The 16070-nt window shown below is 37.4% G+C and overlaps 1 protein-coding gene across 3 annotated transcripts in view; it reads left to right on the plus strand.

Annotated features, from left to right (window-relative positions):
• The window catches only part of Klf8 (Kruppel like factor 8), a 45252-nt gene extending 31534 nt beyond the window's left edge, over positions 1 to 13718 (plus strand). For 2 of the 3 annotated variants that reach the window (XM_048336398.1, XM_048336399.1), the window contains exons 6-7: positions 6489 to 6666; positions 13495 to 13718. In XM_048336398.1, the coding sequence (XP_048192355.1) occupies positions 6489 to 6666; positions 13495 to 13537 (221 nt within the window). In that variant the 3' untranslated portion in view covers positions 13538 to 13718. Of the gene's footprint in view, positions 1 to 6488; positions 7828 to 13494 lie in introns of those variants that run through there. The other variant, XM_048336400.1, reaches the window with a different exon arrangement.
• The last annotated feature ends 2352 nt before the right edge of the window (positions 13719 to 16070 follow it).

A 16070-nucleotide genomic window follows, 5' to 3' on the forward strand; every position in this document is an offset into this window, starting at 1 on the left:
TGGTATAGAGCATGTAGTGGAGCAAAGTGTATAAGAGGCAGGAGAGAAAAACAGAAAGGAGGCAAGGACAATATATATCTTTCAAGGACACATCCCCAGTGACCTACTTTCCCTTAATCAGGCCCTGGCTTCTACTTTTGACCACTTCCCATTAACGTCATAAAATTATGAATCAATTGATAGATTCATCCATTGATTAAGTCAAAATTCTTATGATTTATCGTGTGTGTGTATGTGTGTGTGTGTGTGTGCACGCGCATGTGCATGTGCGTGTGCGCGTGCTGGTCCTAGAGCTTGAACCCAGGGCCTGGGCACAGTCCTTGAGCTTTTGTGCTCAAGGCTACTTCTCTATCACTTGAACCACAGTTCTACTTCCAGCTTTTTTGATACTTGGTGATAAGAATCTCCATTCTCTGGACTTTCCTGCCCAGGCTGGCTTTGGACCTCCATCCTCAGATCTCAGTCTCCTGAGTAGCTTTGATTACAGGCATAAGTAATCAGCACTCAGTGATCAATCACATTTTAATAGCATCACAAACTGTAGATCAAGCCTTCTATACATGAGCTTTTGGATCTATTTTGTATTTTATTTTATTTATTTATTTTTTCAAATTTTTATTATCAAACTGATGTACAGAGAGGTTACAATTTCATACGTTAGGCTTTGGATACATTTCTTGTACTGTTTGTTACCTTGTGCCTCATACCCCCCTCCCTCCTCCCCCTTTCCCTTTCCCCCCCTGAGGTGTTCAGTTCACTTTCACCAAATATTTTGTATTTTAGTATGTCTTTGGCTCCTTTATCAAGAATCAGATGGATCTGCTATTCTATCAGTCTATGTTTTGTTTTTCCTTTTTCTGTTTTTGGTAGCGCTAAGCTGGTTTTGTTAATATGGCTATATATAGTGTTGTTGTTTTGATACCTTCAGCATAGCTTTTTGTGTTCAGGATTGCTTTGGCTATCTCTAATAGAGTCTGTTGCGCTTATGTATGAATTTAAGATTTTTATCTGCTTTGTGAAGGATGTCCTTATAATTATAATGAGAATTATATCGAATCTATAGATAGATTTCAGAAATATGTCCATTTTTATAATACTAATTTTGTTGTTCCATGAATATGGAGAGAGCATTAGTATTGTATAATTTTTCACTATACAAATATTTATCTTTCTTAGGTTTCTTTTTAAACTATTTTGAATTTCTTAGCAGATTTTTATTGATGTATAGAAAATATATTGATGTTTGCATGTTGATTTTGTTCCTTGACACTTTGCTTAATTTGTTAGTTGGATCTAAGAATCTTCTCCGCCTCCCCCTTTATTGTCAAAGTGAAGAACAGAGGGGTTACAGTTTTCTAAGAATCTTCTGATGGAGACTTTATTGTCTTCGAAGTATAGGATCATATCATCCTTAAATGAGTATAATTTGAGTTCTTTCCTATTTATCTTCGTCATATTTCGTTTTCTTTGACTTACATCTCTGGCTTAGGGTTCAAGTACTATATTAAAGCAGATTGAAGTAGACACCTTTCTCTCATTCCTGTCTTTGTGGAAATGATTTCAGTTTTCCCCTATTTAATGCGATGTTAGCTATAGGATTATTTATTATGTTGAGGTATGATCCTTCTGTACCTACATTTTTCAGGGCTTTCCTCATGAAGGGGTATTGGATTTTTGATAGATGTTTTCTATATCTGCTGAGATGATCATTTGATTCATTTGATTTGTATCCTTGATTCTATTTATATTCAGGATTACATTTATTGAATTGTATAGGTTGATTTATCCTGGAATCCCAGGAATGAAATTAAGTTAGTAATGGTAAACAAACTTTTTGATATTTTAAAATTCAGTTTTTAGGAGCTGGGATTATGGCCTAGTGGTAGAGTGCTTGTCTTGCATACATAAAGCCCTGGGTTCGATTTCTCAGCACCATGTATATAGAAAAAGCCAGTAGTGGTGCTGTGGCTCAATAGAGTGCTAGCCTTGAGCAAAAAGAAGCCAAGGAAAGTGCTAGGCCCTGAGTTCAAGCTCCAGGACTGGCAAAAAAAATGTTTGTAAATATTTTATAGAGGATATTTATATTCGTGTTCATCAAGGATATTGCCTATAATGTTCTCTTTGCTATGCCCTTTATCAGGGTTCATTGTCAAGAAAATACTGGCTTTTAGGGTGAGATTGGGAGTGTTCCTTATTTTTCTGTTTTATGGAATAATTTTGGGAGCATTGGTGTCAGTTCTTTAAAAGTCTGGTAAAAAAAAAAAAAAAAGAAACCAGTTAATTTGTCTGCTCCTGGACTCTGTGTGTGTGTGTATTTGTGTGTGTGTGTGTGTGTGTGTGTGTGTGTATCTGTCTGTCTGTCTGTGTCTATGTCTGAGAGAGAGAGAGAGACAGAGAGAAAGAAAGAGAAAGAAAGAGGAAGGAAGGAACTAAGGAATGAACAAACGAAGGGGAAGAAAAAAGAGACAGTACTGTCGCTTGAACTCAGAGGCTCATGCTTTTGCTTAGTGTTTTCACATAGTTCTGGTGATTTATCATATAAATACCTCCACTTCTGATTTTGCAGTCTTTTCTGTGCAGGCTGGCTTTGAACATCAGTCTTCAGATCTCAGCCCCGTTAGTAGCAAGGATTATAAGTGTGAGCCAATGGCACATGGTTAGACTTTTGATCAATTCTAGTTCTTCTGTCCCCTTTTCCATTTAAAAATTTATTCTTGAGTCCTGTATTCAACAAAGCTAATTTAATCACCTACTTTATATTCAGTTAACTTTTATCCATTTTTCACTCAAGGCTGTTGCTCTACCACTTGAGCCATACCTCCGCTATCTTCTACCTTACAGCATTATGGTTAGATAATTTTAATATGGAACTTTGACTAAGTCACTCTTGAGTTTAAAAATCTGTATTGTTCCCCCACAGGCACCCATTGCCTGAATAAAGTGGTAGAACAAGAAAGGGATAGCAATAGAAGCTCTCTGTCCTGATGGTGAGATGTATTAGTGACATGCTTTTAAATTTGTAAATGATGAGAATAAAATGATTAACTTTACTCACTGCTGATGGCTCACACCTATAACTAACTGCTACTACTGACTATTCACAAGACTGACATCTGAGGATCATGGCTCAAAACCAGCCCTGGCAAACATCAAAGATGCTCATCTCCAATTAACCATCAAAAAGCAGCAAGTGAAGCTGGGCACCAGTGGCTCACACCTGGAGCTACTCAGGAGGTTGAGATCTGAGAATCTCAGTTTGAAGCCAGCCTGCACAAGAAAGTTTTTAAGATTCTTATTTCCAATTAGGCTGCTTTTTGCTTTCCATTCCACACATCTAAAACCTACCCATGCCTCCATTTCAATGCCTAGTCACACTGTCTTTATCTTGTATTTGCTGTGTGAGTTTTATATAATGAATTCTTTTTCCTGTATACATTTTGTTCTTCAAATGATAGCATTGGTAGAGGTGATAAAATGTGTCATAGGAAGTTAGCTTAAATAAAGGCTTATTTAATGATAATAAACATAATGTAATTAATAAGTGATAATTGCTTTAAAAATAGAAAGATGGGTCTCTTTTTGTGATGAGCAACAAGCCCTGATTGCCACAGGGTGTCACTGCTTTACAAGCCAAATTTTCTTCATTTGTGTGTAGTGAAGATAGAAATTCTCAAGGGAAATTGTTGAAGTTACAAGAAAATATTTCCATAGCAATGTTAACAGTTGAGACCTTTGGAAAATATAAAATTGTAGAACAAAAGATGAAACTCTCTCACATTCTCCATACTCTCAGAAAATCTCCTTTGCAGAAATTTTCTGTGTAGCCTTTTAATCTTTTCTCTTTGTCTATTATGTGTGTGCATATGTATGTATGTGCCCATGTGTGTCTGTGTGTGCATATGAATTCAATAGCTTTTACTTTTCATTTCATAATGTTTCATTGGTCTCAATACACTCATCCCTTTCTCATTCTTCTTAGCAACCAGTGTAGCAATTTCAGAATACTGATGTTATTAGTAATTGGCATCTTTAATCATCAAAACAGTTGCCTGGGTATGGGCCAAACCTGTGAGTCAAGTTAGATTCAATTATGTTATCCATTACTTGAAAGCTATACAGTTAATTAGCTAACACTTAGGTGATGAACAGTAAGATGCAAAACAGTACATAGAAACCAAATTTAAAGCAGCAAAAATGTAAATGTCCTGGAAAATTTATAAGGAGGAAGATCCAGAAGAGACTGTTAGAATATGGTGCAGTTTGTGTCTGCAATATTCCTTGTTTCTGATTATGAAATAAAAGTTGCTCATTGTAACAGATGAGTAACAGGAAAAAATGTGCTAAAATGAAAGTAATTATTACCATAATTATAGCTTAGACTTAACCATAATTGATATTTGTGCACATATAGCTTCTTTCCTTTTTATTTTAATTTTTGAGATAAGATATACCCTGATATTAAAGCATTCAAACAGTACAAAAGATGCAAAACTAAAAGTTCTCTCTTCATTATCTCTATCTTCATTTACTTCCCTCACTGTTAATAATTCTACTAATTTACATTTAAGTGTATTTATATTGCTTTTGTTCTGAATATATAAATGTGTAGTATGTGACCATACATATAATGGGGTAATATAGTGAGGATGACTTCTTTTAGTGGTACTGGAGTTTTAAGGACTCATACATGCTAGTTAGGTCGTATACCTGTTGAGACTTGCCCCCTAACCCTGTGGATGTAGTTATTTTTTGGGGATAGCATCTTGTGATTTTCCCTAGACTGGCAGTCTTCCCTATACCACTTGACTAGCTGACATTTCAGATGTGTACTACCTGACCTACCTTAGTTGTTCAGATAGCATCTTTTCCATGGACTGAGGTGTTGCTTTACAAAAAAAATACTATGTCTATTCCATTTATCTTTCTACCCTGAGCATTCATTTCCTGTATAAAACCCAGAAGAAACCTGCAGATTCTGAACTCAGCACTATTACAAAAAGATTGATTTGATATCCCTCCCTGTGCCATTTCATGTGATTAAGTTGCAAAGTATGTGCAAAAGAAGGCCTGTGACTTTCTCTGGGTGCCCATTTCACTGAATCACACATTTCTCTCTATTTTTTTTTGTCAGCCTGGGGCTTGAACTCAGGGCCTGGGCACTGTCCCTGAGCTTCTTTTACTCAAGGCTAGCAATCTATCACTTGAGCCACAGCTCTACTTTTGGCTTTTTCTGTGTATGTGGTACTGAGAAATCAAACCCCGTGCTTCCTGCATGCTAGACATGTACTCTACCTCTAAGCCACATTCCCAGCCAAACACATTTCTCTTGTTTATGGTTCTTAAATATTCAATTGGAGGAATAAGCAGTTAGTCCAATATTGTTAGTCCATTATAGCAGGGTGGAAAGTGTCTAAGACCTAGTTTGGATCCTAGTTTTATTGTTTGCTAGCTAGAAAAAAGAAAATGATCTCAGAACCCTGTGAGATCTTTTTACCCCTTTTGGAGATGGGTAAAAAGAGTCGGCCAGGTGAAAAGTCATTATTTACAATCACAGATGGTATGGTTGAGCTAGACTTCAAACAAAGATCTGTTTAATCCAGTGCCCATGTGCTTTCTACTCTGCCATCTTAGCATTTGTTTGCTTGTTTATTTATTTGTTATTTTGCTAGTCCTGGGTCTTGAACTCAGGGTCTGGGCTTTGTCCATCAGCCTCTCTGTGCTCCAGGATACCACTCTACCACTTGAGCCACAGTGCCATTTCCAGCTTTTTCTGTTTATGTGGTACTGAGGAATCCAACCCAGGACTTCATGAATGCTAGGCAAGCATCTCCATATTCTCAGCCTCTGTCATCATTGTGTTTATATAAGTAACAGTGTATTAATTATTGAAAATCTGTAAGAGTGCCTCTCTCCTTTCCCCTCTCTCTGTCTCTCTCTCTCTCTATATATATATATATATACATACATACATATATATGTGCACTATATATATATATAGTGCTTATACTTGGCTTGGGCTCAGGCTTGGGTGCTGTCTCTGAGTTTTTTGCTCAAGGCTAGTGCTCTAACACTTGAGCCACAGCTCTAACTTCAGGCTTTTTGGTGGTTAGTTGGAGATAAGAGTCTCATGGACTTTCCTGCTTGGGTTGGATTTGAACTGCAATCTTCAGATCTCAGCTTCCTGAGTAGGTAGGATTGTAGGCATGAGCCGCTGGCACCTAGTCCATAAAAGTCTATTATAAACGTGTTCTCATCACATGAAAAATAAGTATGTGATGTTAATGCATATATTAATTAGCTTAATTTAACCCAATCCAGAGTACATCCATTATTTCAACAAATCACGATGTGCATGATAAAATCAATTTGCAAAAATGAACAAGAATGCCGTTTTAAAATGATTGCCTCATCTTTGACTACAGTGCTATTGGTAGCCAGGCATCTATTGCCTCTCTGATTCCCTTTGTTCTGTCATGTTTTGTTTTCAGGAGAGAAGCCTTATAAATGCACCTGGGATGGCTGCTCCTGGAAATTCGCACGCTCGGATGAGCTCACTCGCCATTTCCGCAAGCACACAGGCATCAAGCCCTTTCGGTGCACAGACTGCAACCGCAGCTTTTCTCGTTCTGACCACTTGTCTCTGCACCGTCGGCGCCATGACACCATGTGAGCATCGCAGGCCACACTAGAGGAGCTGTGCTGGTCTCCTGTGTGGTGCTGAGATCGTGACCAGTTTGTCCTCTACGACCTCTACTTGCCTCGGGGATGGGGTTGGAGCAGCCTACTGAGCCAGGTTGAGGAGACTGAAAAGCTGTCTGGTCTCCCATGGGGCTCTTCATATTCCACCTTCACCTCTCCATTGTCCAGACTTCAGTTTTTTCAACCTCCGCATCGGTTGAATTCCAGTGCGGCACCCATGGCTGCCCCTTCCCCAGACCCTTTATTCTGATATAGACATTTTTCCTACAATAACAAAACAGGAATCAAACTCAAGGCTGTGAACAAACATACGCTGCTTCCCCTCCCATCCCTATTTTTTCTCGTTTTCTAGAACTTTTATCCACATATATATCTATATTTTTAATCAGTACTTAAGGCAGTTGGTAGTATCCTAAAATGACTTTTTTTCATGTTCCTACATGGAGGGAGCATAACATGCAGTTGAATGGTAAGATTGACAGAGAATTGGGTCTTAAATGCAGGGCATGTTGTTAGTGAATAAGCTGATTCTCATACCAAACTTAAAGGTTTTGTAGATTCAATCCTGTTTTCTTCTTACAATATGGTTTTCAGACATTGCTGGTTTCTTCTTTGTAAATCCATCAAAGAGGATGAAGGGACCTTCTTTTCTTTCTCCTCTTTCTCCTCCTGCTCTTTTAGAATTAAAGATTTTTGTGGCACAATTACATCTTCTTAGGTTACGTTTGGACAAATATTCAAAGCACACGACAGGTCACTTGGGGAAAAAATTGTTCTAGGAAAGCAAGTTGGGCACTGACAGGAACAAATAGACCTTGGGGCGACCCTGAGAACAAATAGGATGACTTTCATTTGGATAGGATGTCAGAAGTGCTGGTAATCACAAACCTCATTTCAAATGGCAGCCTGTTGAGACAGTATCTTCAGGAGCTGCACTGTACTGTTCTTTTTTGTTTGTTTGTTTGTTTACATGAAGCAATGATTTAGTATATTTACATGATGAGAAATATACACTGAGGTCCTGTTACCCAGAGGTGAGGGGTTGGAAGAAAGGACTTACGTTTCTGACATAACATTATTGGCATTCACTAATCTATTTTGAATGGGATATAAAAGGCGGTGTGTGTGTGTGTGTGTGTGTGTGTGTGTGTGTGTGAGAGAGAGAGAGAGAGAGAGAGAGAGAGAGAGAGAGCGCAAAGTGACAGAAAAAGCGATTTTCTGTGTTTTACAGCTGTTAGGAACACCTAAGCCATTTCTTTTTAGCTGTTACAGGAGGTTGCATAATATACACATTTTGTTGCCCAATCAGACTGTTTCGTAATATTCTCGGGGGTGGGGGCATAAGCCTCTATGTTCCTGGCCCTGGACCTCAGATCTACCTCCACATGGCATATTTCCTCCTAGGGTAAGAGGAAGGGGCTTTGTATCAATTGGATTGAGTTCAGCCTCCTTAAGGTTGTTTTCATATTGAACTCCTTTTCTTGGCATATATTCAACCAGTCCCTGCTTAAATACTTTAGGTTACTACCTCCTGAAGCTGTCCATTCTGACTAAATCATAGAATTCTAGCATGAAAAAGGGACCTATTAGCTGTGTAGTCCTACCCGTCCCTCATATTATACAGATGAGACAAATACGGGTCAGATTCTTTCTCCAAATGTTTCCTTGAGGCCTTATAGACCTGTATACACCTTCTCCCAGGGTTCACATTATTAAACCAAATTAAAGGAAATTTTATGTAATTGGTTGCAATATTTGTCCAATTTTATGTGACACTCAAGAAAACTTGGAACCACTCAAAAGTCATGTAGAGTTGATGATATAGTAAGCAAAGTGGTTATTGACATATAATATTAGGCACATGGTTTCACATTTGTATATCTAGATTTTCTTCACCTCATTTCAACGTGCATATCATCAATTCTCCATAAGTTTAAAGATTTCTTGTACTTTTAAAGATGACATGTAGGTTTTTACTGTTGTAATTTTTATTTTCATATGCCCCTTTACTTGACTTTTGGTGAACAAGTTCCAAATTGTGTACTAATTTCTAAAGCTCTAGAAAATATCTAGGGCCAGTCTATTCTTTGGAAATTCTCTATGGAATTATAATACCGATAAGTAAATATGGATTACTATCACACATAGATTTAAGCGTATAGTTTTGTAGTTAATACAGTATTTCAGAAGAGAGCCAGGGGTTAACCTGTTTCTCTACAGTTTGGATCCTGACTCCTTTCCCAGAGTTTAAAACTGATATGTGCCCCTCAGACCTCAGGAACATTTGCATTGAGTCATATGATCAATTTTATAAATAAAGACTATCAGCTATTGTACTAATTAGCATAATCAAATCAGGATCCCAAAACTGGTTTTCCTGATGCACCTGAGCCTTTATTAAATTTTCTTCAAATTAATGATCTTGCAAGTGCTTACTGTCTTGAGTTAAAAAAGCAAGCAATTCTAATTCTATTCACATTTCTCTTTTTCTTGCAAAAAATGATTTTTGAAACATTTACAATTACTTACATATACCTTAAGAAATGTGACAAGATCCACTAAGGGACTTTCATAAAGTACATGGGTTCAGATTCAGTACATAAAAGAGTTGTTGCAATAAAAAAAGCACATAAACCTTTGCTAGATAGTGAGGTGGAAAGGAACTATAGTTTTCTCTCTCGGTTATCATTTGGAGTATCATTGAATTTGATGTGCATACACCAGCAATTCACTGTCAGTGCAAGAGTTGCCTAGGACATAAATGACCTTTTATGATAGGAACATTTAATAATCTAGAAATTGCTTGCAATGGAATTCCTCTATCTAGAAATGATTGGCATTTGGGCATAACTATTGATAACTATAACTGTAAGATTTAAGTAAACTATGAGGAACATGAAATGGTTGGATAGATTAGGTAGAATGTGCTGTGGAGAAGATTTCTGATAGAAACTTCTTATATTTTGTTGAAAAAAAGTATTGAAACAGGGTCTCACTATATAGCCCAGGCTGGCCTCAAACTCCTAATCCTCCAACCCTCAGCCTCCCAAGTACTGTGATGACAGGTGTGTACTACCACAGCTGGCTCGGACCTTAGTTTTGAATATATTTTCCATTTTAGAACATTATCAGATTTACAGAAAAATTGTGAAGATTGTATATATCTACACCTCTCTGTTATTAACTCTACATCTAGTTTCCTCTGTTTTTAACATTTTACATGAGTAAGGTAATTTGTGACAATTATGGAAATGGTTTCAGTACATTAATGTTAACTGTGGCCAGTACTTCATATTTTCTTAGTTTTACCCACTATCCTTTTTTGTTATAATATCTCATTCAGGATACCATATTACATTAAGAATCATATTTCCTTAGGCTCCTCTTGGTTGTGACAGTTTCTTAGATTTATTTTTAATGACCTCGGGAGTTTGGACAAGTATATTCTTGGGATTTATTCTATTTTTTCATAAAGAGAGTGGAATAATGTTTTTTGTGTGGAGGAAGACTACAACGGTGAATTACTATTTTGATCACATAATATTTACATGACTTATTCTTCTTGATGTTAACTTTGGTCATATGGCTGTGAGACTGTTTATCTTATTTCTCCCATGTACTCATTTTCCTCCCATCCATCTCTGTACTGTTTGGAAGTAAATTTCTATAGTCTTCATTTATGGAGTGATGAGTTATGTACCACATCCTTGAAAACAAATATCTACAGGAATTATTTGAAACTCTTCTGCATGAAACATTTGTCTCTTTTCCACATATTTATTTATGCATCCTTTTATTTATATCAGCATGGACTCATGGCTATTTATTTTATACTTTAGGTTATACTCCATTGCTATTTTGTTTTGTTGCTCAAATTATTCTGACTTTGATCACTGGGAACTCTTTTTGACAAGCCCCATGATGATTTTTTAAAGCTTGTCTTTAATTTTTGGTACTGCAAGATGTTCTAGGCTCCTCTTGCTTTTCTTTTTATTTGAAATCTTTCGTGCATTTCTATAATCAGCTAGTTCTTCACTGAGTCTTGGTTCCTTTTTCTGGAGAGATGTATTAGAAATCAAGATCTGCGCAGTAAGTATGCTTGTTGCTGCTGAGGTATTGTTGCTTCAAGGCCTCCTTATCTGACAGAGTAAGAAAATATATGTGTATACTAACTTATGTATATACACATAGCTATAAACATGCTCTGTGTTAATCATCCATTTCTTTATTTAGCTACACATGAGTTCATATTGATGTGTCTTTATTCCTGATCCATTACTGCACAAATCAGTCTAGTGGCTTTCCCTTACTTATCTGTGTTACCTCCCATTCCAACAATGAGAAACATGGCTCCTACCTTTCTGCCATCTATTTACTTAATTGTTCAATTTCAGTATATAGAAATATGTAACAGTATCTTAATTGTTAACATGTATACACATGGGAAATATCTTCTAGAACCTGGTGCTTATGAATATGATAGTAATGTTTCTTTCTTTCTTTTTCTTTTTTAAGAATTCTAACAGCTCTTTGAAGCAAAGTGCTCTACTGAATTCTGGATTTAGAGATGTTTGTGAGCACAATACTAAGAATCTAGGTCTATCCAATATGTAAAACATTTTCCCTTACATGAACCAAATCATTGGGAATTTACCTAATCTTAAATAAGCCAAGGGAGCTAGTGATGTTTCATAGTGTGCTAATTCCTATATGCGGTTCTATGAAGAGATGGACACAAAAGAAATTGGGTGTGCCCAATTTAAAGAAACACTTAGCACTATCTTTTTTCCCCACTGCTAAATATGGATGTCTGGCAACAAGAGTGGTGCCCTTAGTTACCTCTCTTCCATATTTTCCCCATTCTCTTACATGGTTGACCTTGGGCAAGATAGACCACCTCTCTGTGCCTCTGTTAACCCATCTGCGAAATGGGGAACCCAAATATCTACCTCACAGGAGTGTTGTGAGGCTTCTTATTAATGGATGTTCTCAAAAAATGGTGAGCGATCTCTAAATGAACAAGAAAGTATTATAATCGTTACTATGATGATAATTATAATTATAGTACCTATATGTACCCTGTATTTACTCTATGAAATGAATTAAGAAAGATAATGGAAGAGTGGCAATATTATTTCTTCTCTTTTCATGTTCCCTACTGTCCCTTTGTTACTAACGAGAATTATCTGTTTCCAGACTTGAAACATATTAACATCTAAAAGAATAAGTAGGCAAATGCTACAGATTTTTAAAATAATTAAATAAGGGAAAGTTTATTTGAAGGTGAAAGAAATGCCGTGAAAGTAGCAGAAACTCTCCATCTGGAGAGGGAACTACAGAGGAGTCCATAGACTCCATAGTTTTATAGTTATATTTCCCCTTTTCATCTACTTGGACTATATTACATATCACCTTTTCAGAAGCACAAAGGCAATTTCTCAAAGCCCATTAGTCTTTGGCCAGTTCACTTTCCCAAGTTCAGTTTTCTCCTCCTCTTATTGTACTTTGAACAGTAAAGGTAGGAGGGAAGTGGGGTGGGGTCGCTGGGTTGGGAGTGGACTGGAAGAAGAGGGAATGTATACCAGTGGCTGCAAATTTCCTTGTTTTTCAAACACTGGAATCACTTTCCATCTGTCTCCCTTTCTAGTGGGTTAGTGGGCAAAGGAAGAGATATTTTTGTTAACAGTTGCACTCTCCTTCCCTTCCAGTAGATGGCCTCCTAGAGTCAGTTCAAGTAGCTGTGTTGAACATTACTTTATTACTATGTTGTATTCAGTGATGTTTTCATTGTATTCCTGAATAAAAAAGGGTGAAGAGAGTTCCTAGTGGTGTTCATCTCTAATTTTTGACAGGAGGGCACAGCAGGAGAGCAGTGCTAGAGCCTGACTCGTGTGTGTGTGTGTGCGTGTGTGTGTGTGTGTGTGTGTGTGTGTGTGTGTGTGTGTGTGTGTGTGTGTTGGGGAAAGGAGCCTGTAGTGAAGGGATGTATTGGATTTTTGTCATTGTTTGTTTAAAGAAATTATTAAACACTATATTAAGCTTCAGTCTCTAACTTTCATGGCTGTGCCTCGTTATTTTAGTGCATTAGAGTAACATCAGTTTGATTTCATTGTATACTATTTTTGCTCCAGCGGTGTGCCTTTCAAAAATCACTTACATATGAGACTACCATGCACCTGAAGACAGCAAACAGTTAACTTTGTCAGTTAGTATGGCCACTTCAACTTTACTCTGCTCTAGCTTAGTGGGACTCTCCCATTGTACCATCCAGGCAAGGTGTGTGCTCAATACTACGCAACCCTGTACTTTTTTTTAATGAATTAAAATACTTTAAACTTCAGAAACTATGGATACTATGTTCACTTTATCTGCCAATTGTGCTTCTTCAACGTGGCACAAAGTTACTGATTTTCTTTCCCTCTCATTGTATGACACTGTCATTGAATTAGTCTTCTAAGGCAGCAAAGGAAACTATGCTATCTCCAACACAATGATTTCTCTGTCTAAAATATGAAGTCCTTCCCATTCTTGATAATATATGCAACTATGTCTTTGAATGGGGACTGTATGCTCTTCTTGTATATTTCTTATAAAGGATCCCACAAGAGTTTGGAGGATCAAGACTCAGAAGGCTAGATTTCCCTGCCCAGTTATGTCCTCCCATTTTATTTTTTTCTTAGGAAAGAGGGAAAGGAGGAGTATGAGGACAGCTTTAAACTTAAAATGCATCTCAATAAAATACCAGTATTGTGTAGAAGTGTGGGAAGACGTCTCATCTGAAACTTTGTCTTTCAGAAAAACATGGAGAAAAGTAGAGAGAAATTTTCTGAAGATTTGAGGCCAAGGGCTGGAAGGACAAATTGAAAAGTGGCCGATTCTAGGACTGCCAGAATGAGATTTTTCTCTGTAAATAATAAAAACAAATTCAGAATTTATGGACTTTTCCAGTAGTGTTTATTACTCATTTCCTTTTTTTTTTCTTTGCTGGTCTTGGGGCTTGAAGTCAGGGCCTGGGCCCTGTCCCTGAGCTATTTTGCTCAAGGCTAGCACTCTATACCACTTGAGCCACAGCACCACTTCTGGCTTTTTTTGGTCATTAATTGGAGGTAAGATATCTCAGCCTCCTGAGTAGCTAAGATTACACGTGTGAAACACCAGCACCCTGTTCTCATTTCTTTTGTGAAAATAAAAGAAAAAAATATGGTGAAACCACCACCTAAAAAAGTGTGTGTGTATGTGTGTGTGTGTGTGCACATGCACACAAGTGTGTGCATGTGTTTTAGTGCTGGTGCCTGAGGCTTGAACTCAGAGCCTTGCATTCTCACATGGCATTTTTACTCATGGCAGATGCTCTACCAGTTGAGCCACAGCTCCATTTCTGTTTGTTTTTGTGGGTTAATTGGAGATAAGGATCTCATGCACTTTCCTGCCCAGGCTGACTACAAACTAATCCTCACATGTCAGCCTCTTGAGTAGCTAGGACTACTGGTATGAGCCACTGGCATCTCATCTTGAAGAAGGTTTTCAAATGGAATTGGGAGGCCAATAAGGAAGAAGGATTCCTTCCCAATTCAAACTGCTGCCTAGGAAGGTGAACTTAGATCTCCCCCATCCTTTGCCCCTATATATCTGGAATTCCTGAACAATTATGTAGTGCCAATGGCTCCAAATGCGTAACAAGTGGTTATCAACCTCTTGTTTTATGGACATTTCCATTTAGTGTGTGCAGTATATTATTTTCTTTGTTATTTTTAGCCATGTAGCCCATTCCTTGACTACCTCCAGTCTCCCATATATTGGAATTTATATTCCTACCTTCTTCAAAACAATGAATCAGAGTTCCCTGAACTTGTTTCCTAAGTTGAAATTTCTAAGATCTCAAATTAAGTGTGTGTGTGTGTGTGTGTGTGTGTGTGTGTGTGTGTCAGTCTTGGGTTTGAACTCCTAGCCTGTATGCTGTCCCTGAACTTGTTTGCTCAAGGCTATAGCATTCTATCACTTGAGCCACAGCTCTACTTCCTCCTTTGTGGTGGTTAATAGATTATAAGAATCTGATGAATTTCCTGGGCTGGTTTTGAACTGTGATCCTCAGATCTCAGTCTCCTGAGTAGCTAGGATTACAGGCATGAGCCACTGGCATCTGGCTCAAATAAAGATTTAAGTTTTTTTTTTTTTCAATTTCTGAGTTTGGATTGATTAATGTGATTATCATCACATTAAATTAGGAGAGTGATTCAAAGCAACTCCTCTTTACCTCCAGTTCTGGCACAGACAAGGGTAAAGGTACTACAGGAGCCCGACTGTGCTCCTTCTTCCTGGCACTTAACATGGCAATGCAAAAGGCTTTAGGTGCAGTTTGTGAGCTTCCAGTTCTTCTGTTGAAGCTCCAACTTTTTACTGGATGCCCTTTGTTGCTGGTTGCTTAATAAGGAAATCCTTCATTTAGGTGTTAAGGAGTGTAAGGAGATATTAGGAGATTTCTCCATGTAGATCAGTACTGAAATTCTGATGAAGAGTGACTAAAAGAAATATCTACAGTTGAAAGAAGAAAGGTAGCATAAACTTAACTGTATTCACAATTCCAAGTGAGACTAGGACAGTCATCCCTCTGATCTTCAGAAGTGTCCACACACCATTCTTGACCATATTCTCCTTCCTTTCCCCAGAGGTAGCCCCTGGGTCTATGTTTTGTGATTGTCCTATCCTTTCTTTCTTTTAAAAACAAGTCTTTATGATGAATGCAAACATAAATAATATCTTACTTTTTCCTGGTTTTGAAATTTAAATAAATGGATTCCCTTTGTATGTGCTCTTTTGTATCTTGATCCCCTTACCCAGAATTATGTTTGTGACATTCATCCATGAAGGTACGTGTAACTGTACTGCTTTTATTTCCATAGCTGAGATATTCCATTATATAATCAAATATATTTATCTCTTTGAATGTTGAATTGTTCTTATATTGTTTCAGATGGAGAGGTAACAAGGCTTACAAAAGCAAAACTTTGGTGAATATGTTACATGCATGTGCAAGAATTTAAGGAAAATATCCTGTAGTAGAATTGCTGTCAAATAGGGCATTTGCTATTTTATTTAAATTATTATTATTCTCCTTTGGATTGTGCTGAGGTTTTAAACTCAGAGCCTTGTGGTTTACTAAGCAAGGCTCCATTACTTGAGCCATACTCAGCCCTTCTTTTGCTTTAGTTTTTTTTTTTTCAGATAGGGCTTGAATTTTTGTCTAGAGCTGGTTGTGGACCACAGGAAGATTCTCCTCCTAGCTTTTCTGCATAGCTGAGATTACATGTGTGCACCCATATGCAGATTGTTGGTTTTGATAGAGCCTCACTAATTTCTGCCCAGTCTGGCTT

The sequence above is a fragment of the Perognathus longimembris genome, chromosome 28 (genome assembly GCF_023159225.1).
Source record: "Perognathus longimembris pacificus isolate PPM17 chromosome 28, ASM2315922v1, whole genome shotgun sequence".
Taxonomy (NCBI): domain Eukaryota; kingdom Metazoa; phylum Chordata; class Mammalia; order Rodentia; family Heteromyidae; genus Perognathus; species Perognathus longimembris.